We start from the raw sequence: 21,149 nt of genomic DNA, 5'->3' as shown, positions 1-21,149 counted from the left end.
CCGGGAGGGAGAACACCTTCCAGGGCCAGGTCTGGGGGAGGGCCAGGGGGTCCTGAATTTGGACTCGGGTCCTTGTTGAATCTGACATGCCTTGGGGGACACGGGCAGGCCAGACCTAGCAGGCTGGAGCCCGTGGGCTGAAAGAAATGCTGGTTATGGAAGCCACTCAGCCCAGAGATGATTAAGACGACCTAGAGGCACAGCCAGAGAGGCAGGAGCAAAAGCAGGCCAGGGCGGGTGTCCTCCAAGCTGGAGAAGCCGAGGGGAGCACAAGGCTTTCTTCCGACTGAGTGGCTCTGGGGGGAATCCCCTTTATGAGCCTTGGTTTCCTCCTCTGTAAAATGGGGTACCACTGACTGCGGGCCAGATGTGATGGGAGAGAAGGAGAAAGCGTCCTGCACAATTAGGTGTCGAACAGACCTGAGGACCGCTCTGCGGGCGCCTCCCCCTCCCCAGGTCCGCCCCGCGAAGCCGGTGGAGGACCCGAGGGCGCGGCGACCTGGGCAGCGGCTCTCGCGTTAGGACCCAGCGGATCCGGGGCTGGAAGGCGGACGCCGGCCGTCGGGGGCCCGGAGGGGGGCTCGCAGCGGGCAAAGGGGCGGTTCTGGCGGCGGACTCGGAGCGGGCGGCGGAGTGACCCGGCCAGGTAGGCGCGGGCCGGGCTGCGGGACTCGGCCGGGAGCGCTCGGGTGTCCCGCGCCGCGGGCCGTGGGGGGCGGTGCCCGGCTCTGCGTGTCCCCGATCTGGGGGCAGCCGCTGGCGTCCCGGAGCCCCGGCCATCTGAGCAGATGCTGAGAGGCCACTTGGAAAGTTCTGGGAGCGCTTTGAAGGAGGACGCGAGTTGGGAAGGGAGGGGAGCCCGAGTTTGGGGGGAGCCAGAAGTGGGGGCGTCAGGGACGGGGGCTGCTTTTGTCCTCCCTGGGAGGTTGGAATGTGGCGGGTGAGGTGGGGGTGCGCGCAGGAACCCCGGGAGCGGGGAGACAAAGGGAGATGGGAGGCCGGCAGAGCGGGCCGCCGCTGATTGTTCCCAGCTGTGCGGCTGCAACATCTGGTTTCCTCCCGCCGGACCCCAGCCCGGCCTCCGCGGGCAGGGCCTCCCCTGGTGAGCTGGGGCGAGGCTCTGGGTAGGCCCGCTTACCCCCCTCCTCAAGGGACGCGAAGGGGAGGGGGTGCGCGGCTGTGGAATGGGGTGGGCAGCCTCCTAGCAGGTCCTGGTCTCCCCCACACCCCAAAGCCCGGAGTCTGGAAGTGCTTGGAGATGTCCCTTGGGAGGATGCCTTACTCCCACAGGACTCTCCCCTCTGCAGCCACACCCCTTGCCCTGGGGGCCCCTTTCCCCAAGGAGCCTGGGCCTGGGTGCCAGACCTTCTGGGGAGGAAAAGGCTCCCTGCAGGGGGCTGAGAGCCCAAGGAGGGGCTTTGGGGACAGACAGAGGCTGGCCCCCCCCGCCCCCCCCCACACACACATCTCTTAGAGCCCCTTAGGCCCCAACTCAGGGCCTCCTCCCGCGTGGTGACAGCTGCCTCCAGCCTGGGGGGAGGGTGGGATAGTATAGCCCTGTTGGGAGTTGCAAGGAAGGGGTACATGTTGTTCAGCCCCCTTACCAGGAGGAGGCCAGGGTTTTCAGAATGGGCGTGTGGGGAGCCAGATCCCTGCCTCTGCGGCAACTTGAGCCATGAGTCTCATCTCTTTCCCTCCACCACCCCCCTCATCAGTTTCCTCACCCACCTCATCCCACTGAAGTGAGGGTTAAGGAAGGGAGAGAGGATGAACGCAGGAGATGGACAGGGAGTCCCAGAAGTCTCAGGATTGGGAAGAGGGAGGGCACCATGCCCGTTTCTGCCCCTTTTCTTCCCCTCTCCCTGGTAACACCCCCGGGGCAAAGGTGGCGAGGTTAGGTTTCTGGTTAGCTGTCTGGACGAACTCCCTTTGTTGTGGCGGGAGTGGGGGGGGGGGGCACTCCTGGATAAATGAGCTGCGGGCTCCCTCCCAGCCCTCACAGCTGAAGCTGACAGACTGAGGCTGCCCTCCACTGAGCTGGGACCGGACGCGGGGACCTGTAGACTCAGCCAAGTCCACGCTGGGGCCAAGGACTGGAGGCTGCGCTCAACCAGGAATTCTTAACTTCAAGAGCTTGGGGGAAGCCATGACTTACTGCTCTGTCCCTACAAAATCACACACACAGCACTTGTCATACAGTGTCGGGGTACAGCACCCCTGGACTGGGTGACATCATGGTCCCCTCCAGCGCTGCCTTCTAGGAGCCAGAGAAGCCCTCCTCGGGCTCCACCCTAAGTGCTTCCTGCTGCTGCAGACAAACAGACCACAGTCTCATGAGTCTGATGCACAGCCAGGTCTTGGGAGGCCTGGCAGGAGAGGAATCTTCTAGGGGTGGGAGCCCTGCCCAGGCCTGGCTGCCGTAGGGGCCCCTGGGGCCCGTGCACGCATGTGGTGAGCTGTGATGTTGGCCGGACAGGGCTGGGATCCCCAGCAGGGGGCCCGGGGTCAGGATGCGCAAGATCAGTGCCTTAGACACCTGGGGCGGTGCCGAACCAGAGCGTGGGCGTGGGAGTGGCGAGGAGCGCAGGATCAGGGCTGGTGGGCGATTAGGGATGTCCCCTTGCTGGGCAGGGCAGGGGAGGTTCTGTCCATTTGCCAAGATCAGCCCTGGAGCCGAGTTGGAGGTCTTGTCCCTTGGGACTCGAACATTCGATATCCCTCCAAACTAGTTCCTCCTCTAGACTCGGCCCTCCATATGCCTGGCTTCTATTCGGGGTGCCGCCTTCTCCAGGCTGCATGCGGGTGGGGGGTGGGGGGGTGGCGGGGAGCGGAGGTGGGTTCGGCAGCCCCGGGTTAGTGCCCTGGGGTACAGTTTGCCCCTCCTCTTCCAGCTGTCCTCTCACACCAGCCCCGCCGCCTCACAGAGTAGCCATGAGAGCTGCCTACCTCTTCCTGCTGTTCCTGCCTGGTGAGTGGCTCCTGGAGATGGGGCTCCCCTTCTGTGGGTGAGCTTGAGGTTTGCAGGGGAGGAGGATGGCAGTGAGCCTTTGCTGTGCCCTGTCGCCAGAACTCAGCTCCCTGGGTCCCAGGGCCTCCTGCCTCCTGGACTTCAGACTGGACTGGCCAGCCTCTCCCAAAGTCTGAGGCATTTCCTGGGCCCTTACCCCAACCGTCCAAGTGGCAGGCAAGGGGGATTCTAGAAAGTGGGCACACACCCTGGCACCCCGAGTCCATGCCTTTCCTCTTACATACTGACCCTCCCAGAATCTGATGTGTAGGAGTTGGGGGTACCCAAGGCAGGGAGTCTAGACCCGTTTGGGGCTCAACTCCCTATACAATCTCGACCTTAGAGGGGTCCCTATTAGTCAAGTGAGAGGTTATCAAGGGGAATGAAAAGGCCCAGCCTCATCTATCACGCATTCATTTAACAGGTATTTGTTGAGCTCCTACTATGTGCCAGGCACTGGGCTAGGCCCTGAGGATGCAGCGATGAGCCAGGCAGACAAGTGCCTGCCCACATGGTGCTGACAGTCTAGGGAAGGGAGGGCTATATTACCAAGTAGATAAATGCCAGATTGTACTGAGTGCTCTGATAGAAATAAGCAAGAGGATGAGATAGAGAGGATGGGTGGGCCAGCGAGAGCCTCTCAGCAGAGCTGAAATTTTATTTAAGACCTAAAGGAGAAGGTGACCAGGATCACAGACCTGGGAGAGTCAGGTGCAAAGGCCCTGGGGCAGGCAGGAGAGTGCTGAGTGCCAGGAGCAGCCATGAGGCCAGCATGGGGGAGATGAGCAGGATGAGGCCAATGAGGTGACACAGGACCGGGGAGTGTAAGGGCCATAGTGATTGAGGAAGGAGTTTGGATCCTGTAGATCTAAGAGTCTGGTTGTAGGATGTTAGGGTCTCTTTTACATGCCTGTCTGACCTCCCCAGAAGTGTCTCAGGGCCCCTTGCTGTCCCCATGGGGCGCCCCCTCATGCTTTCCCCTCCTCACGGCAGGCCTGCTGGCTCAGGGGCAATATGACCTGGACCCACTGCCGCCATTCCCAGACCACGTCCAGTACACCCATTACGGTGACCAGATCGGTAAGGCCTTGCCCTCCCCGCCGGGGTTCCCCAGCCCTGCCATGTCATCAGGCTCAGCCAGGGACCTGGTGGGTTAAGTGATGGGAATCTGGTTGGGGGTGGAGGGGGTGGTCCCTGGCTCAGTGGTGACCGCCTTTGCCCTGGGGCTGGGAGATAGCCTGACCCCCACCAATTCCCATTCATTTCTGTTTTCAGACAACCCAGACTACTATGATTATCAAGGTAAAGGGGAGGGGCTGGTAGGACGGTGGGCACCTGGGGGGGGAGCAGGCCCCCTCATCGTGTCCTGTTGCAGAGGCCACTCCCCGGCCCTCTGAGGAGCAGTTCCAGTTCCAGTCTCAGCAGCAAGTCCAGCAGGAAGTCATCCCGGCCCCCACCTTCGGTAGGCGGCACCCCTGGGACTGGGGGTCTGTGTGTGTGTGTGTAGGGGGGGAGCGGTGACCTCACTGGGCCGGAATAGACCTCTCTCAATGATCTCTGCCTGCCCCTCTCCCAACACCAGAGCCCGGAAACGGGGAGACGGAGCCCACAGAGCCAGGGCCTCTGGGTAAGAGCTCTCTTGTCCCCTGGACTCGGGGTGAAGTGGGGTGGGGCGCTGGTAGAACAGAGACGGCCAGGCCTTGTGCTCTTGCCCGGGTAGGAGGCCTGCTTTAGGGGGCCCCCCTAGGCAGCTCTGGGAAATCCCCAGCTCCCTGGGCCTGGCTGGAGGCTGAATGGGCAGCAGCCTCGGAGGGGACCTCGCTCCCAGGCGCTGGGGCGGGGCGGGGAGCGGTCCCCTGCCTGCCGGCGGTAGTGCTCTGGCAGCCAGGTGACGAGGGGCAGGAAGCCAAGGCTGGCTCAGCAGGCCCCGTGCTGCCCAGCCAAGGGCCCGAGAGCAGACTGAGGGAGCCCGTCTGACCCGCATGAGCTCAGTGTGGCTCCTGTGAGGTGGGTGTGGATTTGTGTTTGAATTTATGTGTGAATATGTGCTTCTAAGTGTGGGTGCGAATTTGTATATGTATAAATACACTATACAACGCTGGGCGGCCTCAGGTCCAACACCACTGTGTATGCATGTGTTGGGTGTGTGTGTGTGTGTGTGTGTGTGTGTGTGTGTGTGTGTGTCTGGGCCAGAGGGTGCAGGGCATACCTAGACTCTGAGATGAGAGCCAGTCTCTGGTGGGCAAAATTGGGGGCTCCCCCCAGTTCTGGGCCCTCAGCTGCAGCCCCCAATCTGATCCCACCTGTCACCCAGACTGCCGTGAGGAGCAGTACCCGTGCACCCGCCTCTACTCCATACACAAGCCCTGCAAACAGTGTCTCAACGAGGTCTGCTTCTACAGGTGAGCACAGGCCGGGCGTGGGGGAGGGGGCAAAGGGGCGGTCCCAGCCAGCCCAGGGGAAATTTGGGGAAAGATAATCAATCCTGGAGTTGATTGAGGATTGAGCCCTGGCCTGGGGGCCGGGACCCCCGGGTTCCTATACCAGGCCCTGCCCAGACTCTCCCAAGGGGACTGGGCCTGGGTGGGCTGACACCTCCCTGGCCTCCTCCCCCAGCCTCCGCCGAATGTACGTCATCAACAGGGAGATCTGTGTCCGCACAGTCTGCGCCCACGAGGAGCTGCTCCGAGGTAGGCAGCCGCCGCCCCCAGACCTCTCCCCGCTCCCGCTCACTTGTTATCCATCCCCCTGTCCACCACCTGATGTTTATTAAACACGTGCTTTGTGCGGGGGGCCACTTCCAGGGGATCCTGAAATCAGAGTGGGGAGCAGTTCCCATCACCCAGCCCCACCGTGACCCCAATTCCTTTCTGCCCCCCAACAGCTGACCTATGTCGGGACAAGTTCTCCAAATGTGGTGTGATGGCCAGCAGTGGCCTGTGCCAGTCCGTGGCAGCTGCCTGTGCTAGGAGCTGCGGGGGCTGCTAGGTGCAGCTGGCACCCCAAGCCCTAGCCCCTCCTCAGACCCGGGGCCCTCGGACCCCGCCTGACCTGGTGCTTTCCTTCCCGCCTGACATTCCTTTTATTCTGTAAAAAGTTAGTGGACTGCGGCCCAGGGGGTTGTCTCAGGCCCCTCCCCAGGCTGCGGCCACCCCAGAGGCACAATGGGGGCTCCCCACTGCCCAGTCTTTACCCCCAGGTGGGGGGCATCCCAGGCCTCAGTGGGACTGGGCCTCTGAAGTGCCTTCTCAGCCCCTGAGGTAGGCTGTGCCCCTCCCCCCAGCTGGTCTGCTTGGATTTCCTACAGCCCCTGGGCATAGACCACCTGTTTTATATAAAATTAAAAACAAGTTTTTACAAAAGATTCGGTCATTTTTCAGAGAACACAAGGTGGGTGGTGGCCAGGTGCCTCCCTGGTCTTGTTATAAAAAACGCTAAGAGGCCCTCGCCGGTTTGGCTCAGTGAATAGAGCGTCGGCCTGCAGACTGAAGGGTCCCGAGTTCGATTCCGGTCAAGGGCACAAGCCATGGTTGTGGGCTCGATCCCCAGTAGGGGGCATGCGGGAGGCAGCCAATCAATGATTCTTTCTCATCACTGATGTGTCTATCTCTCTCTCCCTCTCCTTTCCTCTCTGAAATCAATAAAAGTATATCAAAAACAAAACAAAACAAAAAAACGCTAAGAGGCTACCTGGCCTCTTGAGAAGGGACCGTCCAGGCGACCTCAGCTTTGCCTCTGCTGTCCCAGTCCTGCCTCCCACCCACCGACGTCAGCTCTGACCGGCCAGAAAGATGGCATGGCAGCTGCCCCCCGGGTGACAGCGTAGAGAGAAGGTTCAGGACACAGCTTTCTTGTTGTCAGGGCCCGAGTCCCCGTCATCAGAGGGTGCAAGCCCAGGCCGGAGGCGCCAGGACGGAAGCATCAGGGTGTGGATAGGGTGTAAGGCAGGAGGTCAAGGTAGGTGGGCGCTGAGATCAAGGGCTGTGGGAGGAGCGGTTCAGGGTAGAAACAGGGCAAGCCAGTATGCCCCCCTCCAACAGCCTGTGGGGCAGGTTCCCACTCACAGGTGAGTGAGCTGAGCTCTGACAGGTTAAGCACCTTTGCCCAAGCTCACACAGCTGAGCCAGGACCCCACATCCACCCCCAGGCCTGCATTTGTTCACCACTCGGCCTGCAAGGCCCATCAGTATCCAGAGGGTGGGCCTCACCCGGGAGGGGCCGAGGAAGGGACGAGAAAGCTGGGCCTGGAGTCGGGCCGCACAGGTTGGGCCACTGCTCCAAGCCTCAACATCCCCCTGTTAAATGGGGCGGGCGACACTGCACCCAGGAGGCCTCCCACCCCGACCTGCTGAGGGTAGGAAGCGCCACAGGCCTTTCTGAAGCTTCCCTCCTCCCTGAGCCCCTCCCTGAGCCCCATCCCTCTTGCCCAAGGCCCTACCTGTGTCCCCTCCCATCTACCAGGCGGTCGAGGCACACTGACAGTAAAAAAACACTCGGTACAAAACCATTTTAGAAAATAGGGTCTTGTAAAAAACACCAACAGTTCTGAACAGTTAACATTATAAAAGGTACAAAAATACAGGGGCTCTGAACTCTAAGGAATTTCCTGGCAAACACTCTGAACTAAGGCAGAGAGACCCCTGGGAAGCCAGGGCAGGGCCTGGGTCTCTGGCCCCTGCCCTAGGCCTGGGCACCCCTCCTCCTTCCCATGAGCCCACGCTCCAGGGGCCTGCTTCAGGGCCGGCCACCCTGACCCTGGCTTCGGCTCAGCCACTCAGCGAGGACCTCATAGAGTTTGGATTGGCTCACCGGGGAGGGGCTGGACTGAGGGGGCCCATAGACAGCACATGGCTCTGATGATGCGGAGAAGCCACTGCTGGGTGGGGCCTGCACTGGAGCCCCCCACCTCCCAGAACTGCCACCCGGCTCATCCTCACCCCATCTGAGCTCTGGTGGCCCCGACAGGCCCAGGCTCTTGAGTGGATTGTGCTGGAGAGGAGGCCCTCTTCTGCCCCAGGTACCGGGCAGGAAAGGGCTCATTTCTCTGGGGGCCCAGAGGCCGGGGAGAAGGACGCTGAGCTCCTCCGAAGCTCCTGCTGCAAATGCCCCTTCAGTGTGGACACCTGGAGAAGAGAGAGAAGGTAGAGCCTGACCGGCCGGCCCAGGTCCTCAGCCTGATGGCAGAGAAAGGGGGTGATTGCAGCTGGGACCCCGGGAAAATGCTCTCATTTGGAGCCAGGGTGTTTCCTTCCCTTCTCATTCGATTCCCCGGTATAGTCAGGGGTCCTCTGACTGCTCAGCATCTGTTTGGGGCCACCCCATCCCCTCATCACTCAGGTGGGCCTGGCACTAGCCGGAGACCCAGGCCTGGCTCAGCGAACCAGCCTGGCCCGGTAGACACGTGCCCAGGTGGCATGGTCAGTAAGGGGCTGGGATTGAAGCTGGTCAATGAGAAGCAGCCCTGGGACCTTTGCTGTTGCTCCACTCCCCGCCCCCCCCCCCACCCCCGGGATACGGGTGTTTGGAATAACCTGAGCCGGAGCTCCAGAGGCCACCTGCGCTCAGGGAGAGGGCCGGCATGGAGCCAGAGCCGTGGCAGGGGACTGAGTTCCAACGACAGCACTTAAGCTCGTGTCCAGCCACGGCGGACAACCACCGGACCACTTCCGCTTTGGATGCCACAGGTGGCGTATACCCGAGAGGTCACACCCAGCCCTCCCCCTCTCCACCTTCTCTTCCTTCTCCAGCATCACACGCCATGCTGGTCCCACTTCCCAAGCAGGGAGTCCTGCTGGCTCTGCAGCCCCCAGGGAGGGCTGGGGCCCAGCCAGGCCTGAGTACCTGCTCCTCCAGCCCACGCACCCGCTGCCGGTGGGCCCGCTCCCGCGCCTCCAGGGTGCGTTCCGTCTGCACCTGGGCACTGTGCAGGCGCTCGACCTCCTGCTGCAGCTCCAGCTGTTGCTGCTCCTCTGCCTCCAGAGCCTCCAGCCCGACTGGGCTCCGGTCCTGCTCCAGCACCACCACCTGGGCCTGCAGGAGAGGCCGCCAGTCAAGAGTCTGACCCCGTGTGTGTGGTGTGTGTGTGTGTGTGTGTGTGTGTGTGTGTGTGTGTGTGTGTGTGTGTGTGTGTGTGCGTGTGTGTGTGTGTGTGTGGGTGTGTGTGTGTGTGCGTGTGTGTGCGTGTGTGTGGTGTGTGTGTGGTGTGTGTGTGGTGTGCGTGTGGTGTGCGTGTGTGTGGTGTGTGTGTGGTGTGTGGTGTGCGTGTGGTGTGCGTGTGGTATGCGTGTGTGTGGTGTGTGTGTGTGGGTGTGTGTGTGGTGTGTGTGTGCGCGTGGTGTATGTGCCTGTGCATGGTGTGTGTGTGTGTGTGTGTGTGTGTGTGTGTGTGGTGTGTGTGTGTGCGTGGTGTGTGTGGTGTGTGTGGTGTGTGTGTGTGTGGTGTGTGTGGGGTGTGTGTGGTGTGTGTGTGGTATGTGTGTGGGGTGTGTGTGTGTGTGTGTGTGTGTGTGTGTTTGTGTGTGTGTGTGTGTGTATGGTGTATGCACAAGGAGGTATCAGGCACCCCCCCAGGGCAGGAGCCTGAAGCCCTTGGGGCAAAGCCAGTGCAGGCGGGGGATGCAGGAGAGATCCTTGTTTGTTCCCGACCCCCGGCCCTCCTGGTCTGCGATTAGGGTCCCTAGTGACTCCCACTCAGATACATACACATACACACACACAGACATATTCAAACACAGGCCCATATATATATTCAGGCACAAAAGAAAGCATGTTCACTTGGGCGCATACATATGTGCAAAAGTCTAATACTCCTACATACATGAAGACATCTGTACAGACACACACAGACATAACATATTATTAATACTCAGACTTGCCACATCTGTGCAACATTTAAGCACCAGAATATACCCATGAACACTCATGCCTCTACATGTCCACAACACACATCAACACACAGACTCAGGTGCTAACCGGCCGTCAGCATCTCTTTCTCTCTGCTTTGGGGGAACCCTCCCTCTGGGACCTCACTCTGAGCCCTAGGGTCCGGGTTCAGGGGTGTGGGCTCTGAACTGGCTGAGCTATCAGCAACTCCTGACTCTCAGGCTGGGGTGGGGCGGGGTCAGGGGTTAGGGAGATGGGGTTCCAGGACTGGGTGGGCAGGGGCGGGACCTCCAGCAGCTGGATCTGCCTCTGGGCCTCGGCCAGCTCCAGCTCGGCCCCCGTGAGTGTGCGGTCCAGGCGGCCCTTCTCGGCACTAAGCCGCACTGTGTCCTCGTGGCTGCGCAGCTTCTCCCGCTCTACCTAGGTGGGGAGAGCAGGAGGGGAGCAGGGTGCCGGAGAGGAGGGAGGCCTGGGAAGTGGGGGGCTCCGGGAGTGTTAGGTTAGAGCAGTGGTTCTCAACCTTCCTAATGCCGCGGCCCTTTAATACAGTTCCTCATGTGGTGGTGACCCCCAACCATAAAATTATTTTCGTTGCTACTTCATAACTGTAATTTTGCTACTGTTATGAACCGTAATGTAAATATCTGTGTTTTCCGATTGTCTTAGGCTCTACAGCAGCGGTTCTCAACCTGTGGGTCGCGACATGAGAAAGGTTGAGAACCACTGGGTTAGAGGCAGAAGGACCAGGGACCCTAGTGCCATGCAGCTGGACCAACCATAACTATGCCCTAAAGGGAGTGAGGGGAGGGTCCTGGGGAGCAGCCCACCTTGTCCAGTGTCTTCTTGAGGGCCACCCGGTCCTTCTCCAGCCGCAGGGCTGACCGCTCCACCTCCCGCTTCTCAGCCTCCAGCTGAGCCAGAGCGCGCTGCAGGCCGCCCAGGCGCTCCTGCAGCCGCCGCCGCTCGTCCTGCAGCTTCTGGACCGTGTGCAGGGCCGCAGCCTCAGCCTCCTGCCGCTGCCGCAGCACCTGCACCAGGAGCAGCGGGCCCCTCACTCCTCTGGGCCTCAGTGTGTGTGTGCGTCTGAAGCTCGGGGAGGGCAATGCCAGCCTGCCGTGCCCACTAACTCGGCAGGGCAGCTGTGAGGCCCGCACCAGGAAACTGTCTCCTGAGGCCAGACAGCTCTCCTCCCTGGGCCTCAGTTTCCCATCTCTATCATGGGGGCACCATGCTTCATCCCTGGGCTTGTGGGTTGTGGGGGTTCCTCGTCCCAGGAGACTGGGCCTGGGTTTGGGAGGAGGGTAAGGTAGGTGGGGAGGTCCCCACCTCATCCTGAGGCCTCAGCATCCTGGCGACAGGAGGGGTGCCCCCCGCCCCCCGGGCCCTTACCTCCTGCAGCTGCTGCAGCTGGCCCTCAGCCTCGGCCCGCTGCAGCTCCAGGTCCGCCATCTCGCCCCGCATCGTCTGCACCTGCTCGGCCAGGGCGCTGCTCTGCTTCCGGGCCTCGGAGAGCGCCTGCCGAGCAGCCTCCAGCCGTTCCTGGGGGACAGGGGCCGATGATGCCAGGCTGGGCACACCCTCTACACTGTATCTCAGGCCAGTTTCACAGCCCATAACAGAGGTGTCATCTCACTGGAGGGTGAGCCGGACAGCAGGACTGGCCCACAGCCAATACTGAGCTATAGAAGACCAGGCCCCCTCAGAAACCCTCTCTCTCCCCCACTAACCCTGCACTGCGGTCCCTCAAAGCTGGTACTAGTAGGCTGTTCTCTTATTGCTCCCCCACCCCCCAAGCAGAGCCTCCTCTTACTGACTGAAGCTCTTATTAAGCCCACCCCTCCCTCTCATTGATTGGCTCCTTAAGGTTCCCAACTGCCTGCCTCATTGGCTGGCTCTCTACCAGACCCCTGCAAGCCTGTCTATTGGCTAACTAACTCTCTTACCGGGCCCATCCGGCCAGACCCTGGAATCCGTCAGTACCTGGAGCACTTGGCGGTCATGTTCACAGGCCGTCAGGGCCTTCTGCAGTTGCAGGTTCTTGTCCTGGGTGCTGGTGAGGCTGGCGCTGTTCTGGGCCAGGACCTCCGTCAGGCCCTTCACCTTGTCACGCAGGGCCCCCTCGCTCTCCTCCACCTTGGCCAGGGCCCCGTTCAGCCGCTCCACTGTCAGCTGCAGAGTCCCTGCCTTCACCTCACTGTCTGCCACCTGGCAGGAGCGACAGGGTGGTGAAATGGCTGTTCTCACTGTGGCCTCCACAAGAAAGGTCCAACCCAAGCCAAACCCTTCCCCTCTCTCTAGGCCTTCCTCACTGATGCTCATTGTTCCCATGCGCTCCTACTGGCTCAGCCTCCTCCCACCTAGGCCCGTCCCACTGCTGGTCAACTACCCCCGCCCACAGCACCATCAGCCTGATTGTCTCAGACCCCATGGTCTCCTCCCTGTTCTCACTCCCCTCTCCTCCCTGCCACCGAGGAGGAAGAGGATCTACCACAACCCTGGAATTTCTGTGTTCTTGACTTTGGTGGGTGATGGTGCAGGGCTAGCAGAATTACTGAACAGTCCGGTTAGAGATGAGCTTCCTGGCAGCCAGGGCAAAATAGGAAATGTGTGAAATCTACTTCTCCAACTTCTCCAGCATGCTTCCTATGAGTGCAGGTTCTGTCATCAACCAGCCCTAACTTCTAACGTTGGCTCTGCCTCTTACTAGCTACATGCTCTTGGGCGATGACATCACCTCCTGAGCCTCCATTCGTCCATCCATGAAATAGGGATGATAATATCTCACAGTCACGGGAGGATTACATAGTCCCTGTGAAGCACTTGGCACTGGGCCTGCAAGTGGGGGGGCGGGGGACCCACCTGTCTCTGCAGGGAGTCCACCCGCTCCTGGAGGACCTGGGCCTGGGCCTCCCGGTCGCTCAGGCCCAGGCGGCTGCGCTGCAGTTCCCCCTCGAGCGAGCGCCGCTGCAGCTCAAGCTTGATGGTGCGGCTCTCAGAGGCGTCCAGCACCTCCTTCAGGCGCCGCTTGTCACTCTCCAGCTTCACCTCATTGGCCTTCATCTTGCTGATCTTCTCCTGTGGGTGGGGGAGGGCTCAGGCCCCAGCTGTCCAGCCCACCCCACCCCTGCCACATCCCTCAGGACCCTCTGGAGAGAGTGGGGAGCAGCCCAGAAGCTGCACGTGTGACCTGAGTTGGGCAGGAGCCCTGGGCCCCCGCAGGTTTTAGGGTATGATGCTCCTCCCCCCAAAAGAGTTCAGACCGTGAAGGAGACTTGGGGAGCGGGGACAGGCCAGGAAGACAGACTGAGTCCTTCCATCCTGGAGACAGGGGCAGGTCAAGGGGGTGTTCTTACAACCACCCCCCAGGCCTGGCCCCTCTCCCGCCCTGCTCAGAGCCCCAACCCTGCCAGGTCTGCACCCGGCAGCCCCACGCTGGCTCCTGCCCAGCTTTGTTCCTGGCCTCCTCCCGCGGCCCCTGTGGCTGGGCCCAAGGCCAGCGCTGGAGCCGCAGACACAACAACCCAGCTCAAGCTGGGCCTAGAGCCAGAGGCAGAGGGTGGGCTGCGGGGGCAGTAACGGAGGGCCGGGGAGGAAAGGGCGGAGGGAGAAAAAGAGGGGATCCGGATCCACAGCTGTGTGAAGGTCTCAGTTCTTGGGCAGCTTGGACTGTCACCACCAGGGCCTGTGCACCCTGCCCCCCTGCCCCCCCCACCCCCCCACACACAGATGCCCACCAAACACATAAAACCCTCAGAACTCCACTCGTGTGGCTCTACAGAGACGAAGGGAACAGAGGTCCCGAGTACTGTCACTTCAACGGGTGCTGAGACCAGGCAGAAACAGAGATGCATGCACACAGTAGGACTTACAAACACCTATTCAGACAGCAGATCCTCCCCTCATCCCCCTGGCCCTCAGCCCTGCCTACCTGGCTGGCCCGGAGCTCACTCTCGGTGGCCTGCAGGCTCCTCTCCAGGGCGGCCACCTGGTCGAGGGCAGCCCGGCGCTCCCGCTCGCTGCGTCGCACACTGTCCTCCTGCAGCGCCAGCTCCGCCTGGGCCCCGCTCAGCCGCCCATCCACGCTGCGCCGAGCTGTGGCCCCCACCCCAGCGGTGAGGCCTGGCCAGGCACAGCCAGATGCCTGAACCAGGCCCCAAAATACCCGGCCTGCCCTCCACCCACCATGGGACCTGCCTCTCCGAGTGCTTGAAGGTCTGTAAGTCTGGACATGGGGTGGGCCTGATCAAGGAGGGTCCCCCAGAAATGACAGCCCCCACTGTCCTTTAGGGTATGATGCTCCTGGTCACAGTGGCCAGAGCAGGGATGCAGGAGCCGCTCAGGGCAATCCCACAGCCTTCCACCTCCGCTGCTAAGAGCACACGAGAGCAAAGCCAGGGCCTGGGTCAGACCCACCTTCCTCACTCTGGGCCACAGCCTTCTGCAGCTGCCTTGCCCTCGAGGTTGCGCTGTCCCTCTCGGCCTCCATCTCCACCAGCTGGCGACTCAGGGCACTGGTCTGGGCCCGAAACTCATCCTGCAGTCCCACGGTCAGGGGAAGGGGAAGACCCCTGCTCTGACAACCTGCAGCCCCTCACAGGGCCTCAGCCGCCCGATTCCCTACCCAGGCCCCCACACCAGCCTCACCCGTTCTCTCTGGGTGCTCCGAAGCTCCTGCAGGAAATCCCGGAGGGCCCCCCGCACGGCCTCTGGGTCCAGGTCTGGAGACGTCGGGGAGTTAGCAGGTCCTGGGGACGGTGGCTCAGATCCAGAGCTACGTTCCAAGGGGCTGGGGCTGCTGGGCCCTTCCCCACTTCCTGGAGGAGGAGACCTGCTCAGGGATGCAGGAGCCATGGCCTCTCCTGCTGGGATGGTGCCTGCAGGCTCTCGACACATCTCCCCCAACCCTGCTACGCCCAGCAGCCCACATGAGCCCGCAGCACAAACCGGGTCCCCTCGCCCTCCTGTGTCACCCTTCACCAGCCCTCAGTTAAGCCCAACTTCCATGCCATCACTTCGGGGCCCTGCTGCTCACCCCCAGTATGAGCCCCTCACCCTTTACAAGCTGGCCACTCTCCATCACCCTCAGCTCCATGTTCCAGAATATTCCCTTTTCCAGCACTAGGGCCTTCGTACATGCTGTTCCCTTCTCTCCCCACGACTGTGTTGGGGTGAATTCATCCCACCCTCGTGGGGCTCCAGTGCCTGCTCCCACCCAGACCACGACGCCCTGATGGCTGTGTCCCCAGGGCCCAGCCCAAGTGTGGACACTCCATCACCTCGACATCTCCCTGTACTGAGTGCGGGCACTGGGCCGATGCTTTCCCTGCGGCCCCTCCTTTCATCCTCAGTAATCCCCTGAGAGGTAAGGACCAAGTCCCCCCTTCACAGGCTGGGTGGGCTCAAAGCTGTTAACTGATTTGCTTGGTCTCAAAACAGGGAAGAGGATGGGCAGCAGAACCGGGAGGGGCAGAATGAACAGGGACAGGACGGCACCTAGAGGTCAACATCGGAACTGCAGGATGGGCTTCAGCCTGTTAGCATCCTCCGGCCTCTGCCATGTGACACCCAAATTGCCCCACAACTCTGTCAGCACCCAAAGGACCCACATTTACCCACTGTGGGTGGAAGGGGGGTGGAGCAGATGGGTGGTTCTCCGACAGGAGCCCGGGACTAGCCGAGGGGCAGGTTTTGAGACTGGTAATCAAAGGCGGATTGGGCCCAGCCTAGGGCAGGGTCTTCGGCAGAACAGACCTAATCGTGGGGGGCGGGGACTCCTCGAGGCCCGCCTCCCGCTCTCCCCTCCCACCCGGCTGCGGCGCTCAGCTCACCTCGGGTGGGTGGGCTGCGGGCTGGGGAGCCGAGCGCCTGCCGCGTGGCCGGACTGGGGGCGGGACTGGGCGCGCGGCCCAGACCCAGACCCCGGCGCAGGGCAGATCGCAGGCCACCCAGCTGGGCCTCCGCCGCGCGACGCTGGGCCTCCACGCGGGCCAGCTCGGCCTCCAGGCCTTGCCCCCGGCCCTCGGCCGCGCTCAGCCGCAGCCCCAGCTCTGCAGCCTCGGCCCGAGCCGCCTCCAGCTTCAGCTCCAGGCTGCGTGTGTGGTCCAGCTGCTGCTTCTCCGCGCTGCGCGCCTCCTCCAGGTTGCCTACCAGGCCTCGCTCGCGGGCTCGGAACTCGCCTTCTTGCTCCTGCAGCTTCCGCTGGGCTCCCTGGAGCTGGGGCAGGGGCGAAGCCGGAGGTGAGAGGGTGAGAGCCAGCAAGGCCGTCTCCCAACCCTAGGCCCTGAGGCTCCAGGCCTAGCCTAGAGCGCGCCCCTTTTATGCCGCCCCCGTCCCCCGGCCCAAAAGTGGGGAGCACAACACCTATTCCTTTAGTGGTCTCCATCCAAGCACGTGAGGTCCATCCAGGTGTGGGAGGGAACTATGAGAATTTATCTCTTCCTTCTGTGTACATACCCACTAGTTTATTACTAGTAAACTAACAGCTAACACTTGCATAGATAGGACTTATCCATGGCAGGCACTAAGCACTTTCCAAAAACTATCAGCTCTGCCAGTATGAATCATCTCTATTCTACAAATGAGGAAACCGAGGCTCAGAGCAGTTAGGGAACTTGGCCAAGGCCAACAGCTAGTAAGCTGAGAGCTAGGATTCAAGGCCAGGCACTCTGGCTCCAAGGGCTGTTCTCTGCACCACGAGACCACACTGCCTTTCAGTGCACATCGTCTATCAACAGGCCACACAGTGGGGGCATGTACTGAAAACGGTTCACTGATGGAGTTCGTGATCCCTCTCTCTCTCTCTCTCTCTCTCTCTCTCTCTCTCTCTCTCTCTCTCTCAGCTCTCTGGTACAGAGAATGAGTCAACTCCTCCCCGTCATCAGTTTCACTGCTCTGAGCACCACCTGGATGCCAGGATCTCTGTGTATAGCTCCCCTGCTGTGCGAGCCCCTGTCTGCTGAGTGCTCTGAAGCACAGAGAGGTTAAGTGACTTAGTCAAGGTCACCCAGTAGATTCAATGCAGTGAAACAGCCAGGAAAGACAGAGACTGGATTCAGACAGACCCACATGTGTGTGACTTGGGTAGATCCCTTATCTCTCTGAGCCTCCGTGTTCAGTTCTCTCTGTAAAATGGGGATCACTGTACCTATCTCGTGAGGCTGCTGGGAGAATCCAACCAGGTTATATCTACAGAATCCCCCCCGCCTCCCACCCCACTCCTGCTACACAGTTCCTGCAGTTGTTGTTACTATTACATCTGGGGAAGATTCTCAAGGAATCGGGTCAGGGCAAGGCCGGGTAGTGGTCTCAGAATGACTCCAGCGCTAGAGTCCCCGCCTGCTCCTCCCAGAGGGAGGGAGGAGAGAGGCACCGAGCAGCCTGACTGCCTCTAGGACCCTCTCCCCCCAGGCAGCCTGCCACCCCCTTAGTTACCTCCTGTCGCAAGGCCTCCAGGCTGGCCTCGCCCTTCAGCAGCTTCTGTCGGAGGCCCAGGGCTTCCCTTCGGCCCTCCTTCTCTGCCCGCTCGCCGAGTGCCAGGCGGCCCTGCAGCTCCACCAGCTCCCTGCCCAGCCTGGCGTTCTCACTGTCCAGCATCTTCATCTGTGAGAGAGTGGACGCAGGTCGGACCGAGGCCCAGTCTCAGCACCACAGCCCCACCTGGCCCTGGGTGATGGTGAGAGCTCGAAGCTCCCAATATTCTAGTTTAAGCCCCTGGTTCTACATATGGAGGGCCCTCGGCTCCAGAACGGGGGCGCTCCTGGCCCAGGGGCATACAGCAAGTGCCCAGGGAGGGTGCCGCGCTGCGGAGGGTACCTGCCGCCGGAGCTCCTGCAGCTCCCGCCGGGCCTCCAGCCGAGAGCGCTCCACCTCCTGCAGCCCGGCCCGCAGGTCCCCGGCCTCCTTGCCCATGGCCACCCGGGCCTCTTCGAGGAGCGCCAGTTTCTGCTCCTTGTCCTCATTGGCAAGCTTCAGGCTGAAAGGGGCAGGGGTCAGAGGCAGCCTAGTCTACACAAAAGCCCCTCCCCGTTATTCCTGGGACGGGTCCGACTGGCTCTTGGCCTGTCCATGTGGCCCTGTCCGGAGCTGACCCCTCCAGGGCTGGGCCCAGACCCTCAGCTGGGAGAGACGGACCAGTGACTGGGGTAGGGGGCGCGCACTAAGTCTCCAGGGAGAAGCCACCAGGTGGGGTCAGACTCTGGACCCAACCCTGCCTGCTGCCACCTTTCCCCTCCCATCAGTGCCTGGCTTGGTTCAAGGGCAAAAACTCCCCACCTGGGCCGTGTCCCCTGATCCCTGGGGGTGAAGTTAGCTTCCAGGGACACAATTCAGTGTGAAGGTCAGGGCTCAGTGAAGGACTCCGGGCTGGTCCCTCCTGTCTCCCCACCTGATCCGCTCGCTCTCAGCCTTCTTCACGGCAGCCCGCAGCTCCTCGTTGGACCGCCGCAGGGCCTCGCGCTCCTTGGCACCCTCACTCAGGCTGCGCCGCAGCTCGGCCGCCTCCTGCCGCTGCGCCTCGCGGCCGTCCTGGCTCTCCCGTACCTTGCGCTGGGCCTCCAGCAGCTCCCGCCGCAGCCCGTCACGGGCATCCTCCAGCAGGCGCAGCTGAGTCCGAAGCTCCTCTGCCTGTGAGGACCCTGGTGGTCACTGGACCGGGGCCGGGCCCCACTCAAGCTGGGCCTTGGTGGAAACCAGCCCATCCCCAGGCCCCTGGCCATGGGGCACCTGCCCCATCGCTCTGCACAGACTCAGCCCACAGGCGAGAGTTATGATTCGGGCGAAGCAAGCTGGAGTCACAGTGTTTGGGTCTGAAATAATCGGGGTCATCCTATGGACGAGGCCAAAAGGGCAGGGACCACCTGAGTGCCCCAGTCCCACACGTACACAACAAGGACTTAATACTCGCTTGCTGCCTCCTCTCTCAGTTGGCTGTTCATTTGCCCTTGAATGCAGGAAAGAGCCTTACATTTTCCTGGACCCCCACCGAACCAGGCCCCCAGCAGCATTTAGGGGGTGCTGCCTGGAAGGGAGTGGGCGGAGGGCTCACCTCGCGCACGCAGGATTCCCGCTGCCTGCCCAGGTCCCGGGCCTGCTCCTGCAGCCTCTTCGCCTCCTGAGCGTGGGCCGCGGCGGCCTCTTCAAGCTGGGCCCGCAGGTCCCGCAGCTCGGAGGTCAGGGTGTTCATGGTGCTCTGGGACAGAGGGGCTCCTCAGAGGGTGCTGTGCCCCCTTCCCCAGCACCCCACTTTCAGCTCCAAGCATGGCCCCTCCCGCTGGCTTGCCAGACCCTCTGCGATCCCTTGATGCCTAGAGAGTGCTGTCTACATAACTCGTCTCTTTCAGACTAGGTGTTCCCCAGGGCAGAGCCGTGCTGCCTCCCTCAGATGGGGACTCCCCGGGAAGGGCTGACACTTCCCACACAGTCTGGAGGCTTCCCCAGGGCAGAGCCGTGCCTCCCCCTCGGACAGGGGCTCCTCCAGGCAGGGCTGTGTCTCCTGGCTCAGACGGAGGCCCGCCTACCCGGTCCTGCTCCTGCCGGCTCTGAGCATCTCGCTTCTGTCGCTCCATCTCCAGGGAGATGGCGGTCAGGCTGTGCTGTGTACCCATCAATTTCTCCGACAGCGCCGTCTTCTCAGACTCCTTTAGCGACAGGGCCTGGCAGAGGCAGAGAGCGAAGGGCCTGGGGGGTTAGTTGGTCTTGGGGGCATGCTCGGGCCTTTCCCTGACCCTGCCCTGGGAAATGTGCCCACTGCGGACTTGGGGGCATGACTGGGCCACCACAGGTGGACCCAGGACAGAGGTACAGGCTCACCCCTCCTAAAGCCCCAGAAAAGGATACAAGAGTAACAGTAACTGGACATGGACACAACTCTATCTCACTAACATGCTACAACAACCCTGAAGCAGGGCCCTCCATTATCCCACTTTACAGATGGGGAAACAGAGGCTCAAAGAGGTACAGTGACTCGCCCAGGGTGACAGAGCTGGTGGAGAGAAGAGAAAGATGCAGTCTGCCCTGTCCTCATGACATTACGGAAAGTCAGGAGTTCGTTCCTTTTGAGGCAGGTCAGCTGATGCATGTGGGCATCGTGGAGACTGCTCAGAAAGCAGCCATGGGGACGCCCTGCCCAGCCTGGGGTGGGAGGGGAGATGGGAGAACGTGGGGCAGCTTTTCTGGAACCAGTGCTCACGGTGTCACGACCGTGGCTGCCACTCAGTAGGCTCCGACGGTGTAGCAGGCCTGGCTGTGGGCTCCTAGCTCCTAGCTGCTGGGTGGCCAAGCGGGAACCAGCCCCAGAGCCCGGGCCCCTCGGGCAGCAGCGGGAACCAGCCCCAGAGCCCGGGCCCCTCGGGCAGCAGCGGGGGCCGCACCAGGGCTCACGAACCTGCTGCTTCTCACTCTCCGCCAGGAGGAGGCCCTCGTCACGCTCCTGCTGCAGGGCGGCGATCTCCTCGCTCAGCTCCTCCTTCTCGGCCTCCAGCCGGGCCAGCAGCTCCTCCCGCTCCCGCTGCAGCTGACTCTGCAGTTGGGCCCGTTCGGCCTCCAGCTCCCGCCATGCTGCCTCCTGGGGGCCAGGCCCAAGCACATATGACCCATGAGGCTGCAAGGCCACCTGTACCCCAGACCCTGAGAGATGGGATCAGGAAACTACAAGGTGGGGTGGATGGTAAGGGCTGTGGCTGGGACGTGCCAGGGTTGCATGAGCCCCGAGGAGCAGCAGCCCTGGTCTGGGGGTCGGAGAATGTTTCCCGGAGGAGAGACGAGTAGCAGTCAGCCAGGAAAGGAGGGGAGAAAAGACCCTCAGGCCCAGAGTACAGCCCCAGAGATGGCCTGGAGGGCGGAGAAAGCACGGCATACAGGGACATCATAATGTGTAAGGGTCACTGGAGTTTGGACGACGAGGGGAACATGGTGAGCAATGGGGCCAGAGCCAAGGGCAGCAACCAGGGAAGGTGGGCCTGACTCTGAGGACAGTCGGGGCAACAGAGAAGCTGAAGCAAGAGTGAGGAGGAGCAATCTAAATTTTGGACTAGGGTTGTTCAGGAACTGAGAAAAAAGAACCTGGATTGCAGGTAGGGGTTGAGGGGAGTTGGGTTGGCTGTGAGGAATAAAAGGGGTTTAGGGTTGCGGGTGGCAGAGTAGCAGGAAAGAGTACAGATTTGGTGACTTGAAGAGGCCAAGTCAGGCGGGGCAGGGAGAGTAAAGACTGCACAGGAGTTTGCTCCTTGGGGACTGGGTGGGTGGAACCCACAGGAAAAGAACA

General features: G+C 61.7%; 2 protein-coding genes across 2 annotated transcripts in view; one reads left to right on the top strand and one right to left on the bottom strand.

The window, feature by feature from the left end:
* Window positions 1–2,927: 2,927 nt before the first annotated feature.
* Window positions 2,928–6,352, top strand: MFAP2 (microfibril associated protein 2). The gene is made up of 8 exons (XM_008148168.3): window positions 2,928–2,968; window positions 4,001–4,087; window positions 4,283–4,309; window positions 4,383–4,469; window positions 4,590–4,634; window positions 5,322–5,409; window positions 5,624–5,697; window positions 5,892–6,352. Exons 1-8 carry the CDS (start codon window positions 2,932–2,934, stop codon window positions 5,993–5,995), a joined length of 549 nt encoding a protein of 182 aa, XP_008146390.1. The 5' UTR covers window positions 2,928–2,931; the 3' UTR covers window positions 5,996–6,352.
* A 1,179-nt stretch (window positions 6,353–7,531) lies between these two features.
* Window positions 7,532–21,149, bottom strand: part of CROCC (ciliary rootlet coiled-coil, rootletin) — a 35,220-nt gene continuing 21,602 nt past the window's right edge. The window contains exons 21-37 of the mRNA XM_008148169.3: window positions 20,271–20,450; window positions 19,405–19,539; window positions 18,933–19,076; window positions 18,273–18,511; window positions 17,702–17,861; window positions 17,321–17,488; window positions 15,718–16,102; window positions 14,534–14,703; window positions 14,303–14,423; window positions 13,818–13,981; window positions 12,749–12,964; window positions 11,870–12,094; window positions 11,279–11,428; window positions 10,717–10,917; window positions 10,178–10,309; window positions 8,849–9,037; window positions 7,532–8,130 (exon numbers count right to left, since the gene is read on the bottom strand). Coding sequence (XP_008146391.2) covers window positions 8,044–8,130; window positions 8,849–9,037; window positions 10,178–10,309; window positions 10,717–10,917; window positions 11,279–11,428; window positions 11,870–12,094; window positions 12,749–12,964; window positions 13,818–13,981; window positions 14,303–14,423; window positions 14,534–14,703; window positions 15,718–16,102; window positions 17,321–17,488; window positions 17,702–17,861; window positions 18,273–18,511; window positions 18,933–19,076; window positions 19,405–19,539; window positions 20,271–20,450 — 3,066 coding nt within the window. The 3' untranslated portion in view covers window positions 7,532–8,043. The remainder of the gene's footprint in view (window positions 8,131–8,848; window positions 9,038–10,177; window positions 10,310–10,716; window positions 10,918–11,278; window positions 11,429–11,869; window positions 12,095–12,748; window positions 12,965–13,817; window positions 13,982–14,302; window positions 14,424–14,533; window positions 14,704–15,717; window positions 16,103–17,320; window positions 17,489–17,701; window positions 17,862–18,272; window positions 18,512–18,932; window positions 19,077–19,404; window positions 19,540–20,270; window positions 20,451–21,149) is intronic.

Source organism: Eptesicus fuscus, chromosome 9 (genome assembly GCF_027574615.1).
Source record: "Eptesicus fuscus isolate TK198812 chromosome 9, DD_ASM_mEF_20220401, whole genome shotgun sequence".
In the NCBI taxonomy this organism is placed as follows: domain Eukaryota; kingdom Metazoa; phylum Chordata; class Mammalia; order Chiroptera; family Vespertilionidae; genus Eptesicus; species Eptesicus fuscus.
Note: the sequence above shows the minus strand (reverse complement) of the source record. Positions and strands in the feature narration are given on the sequence as shown.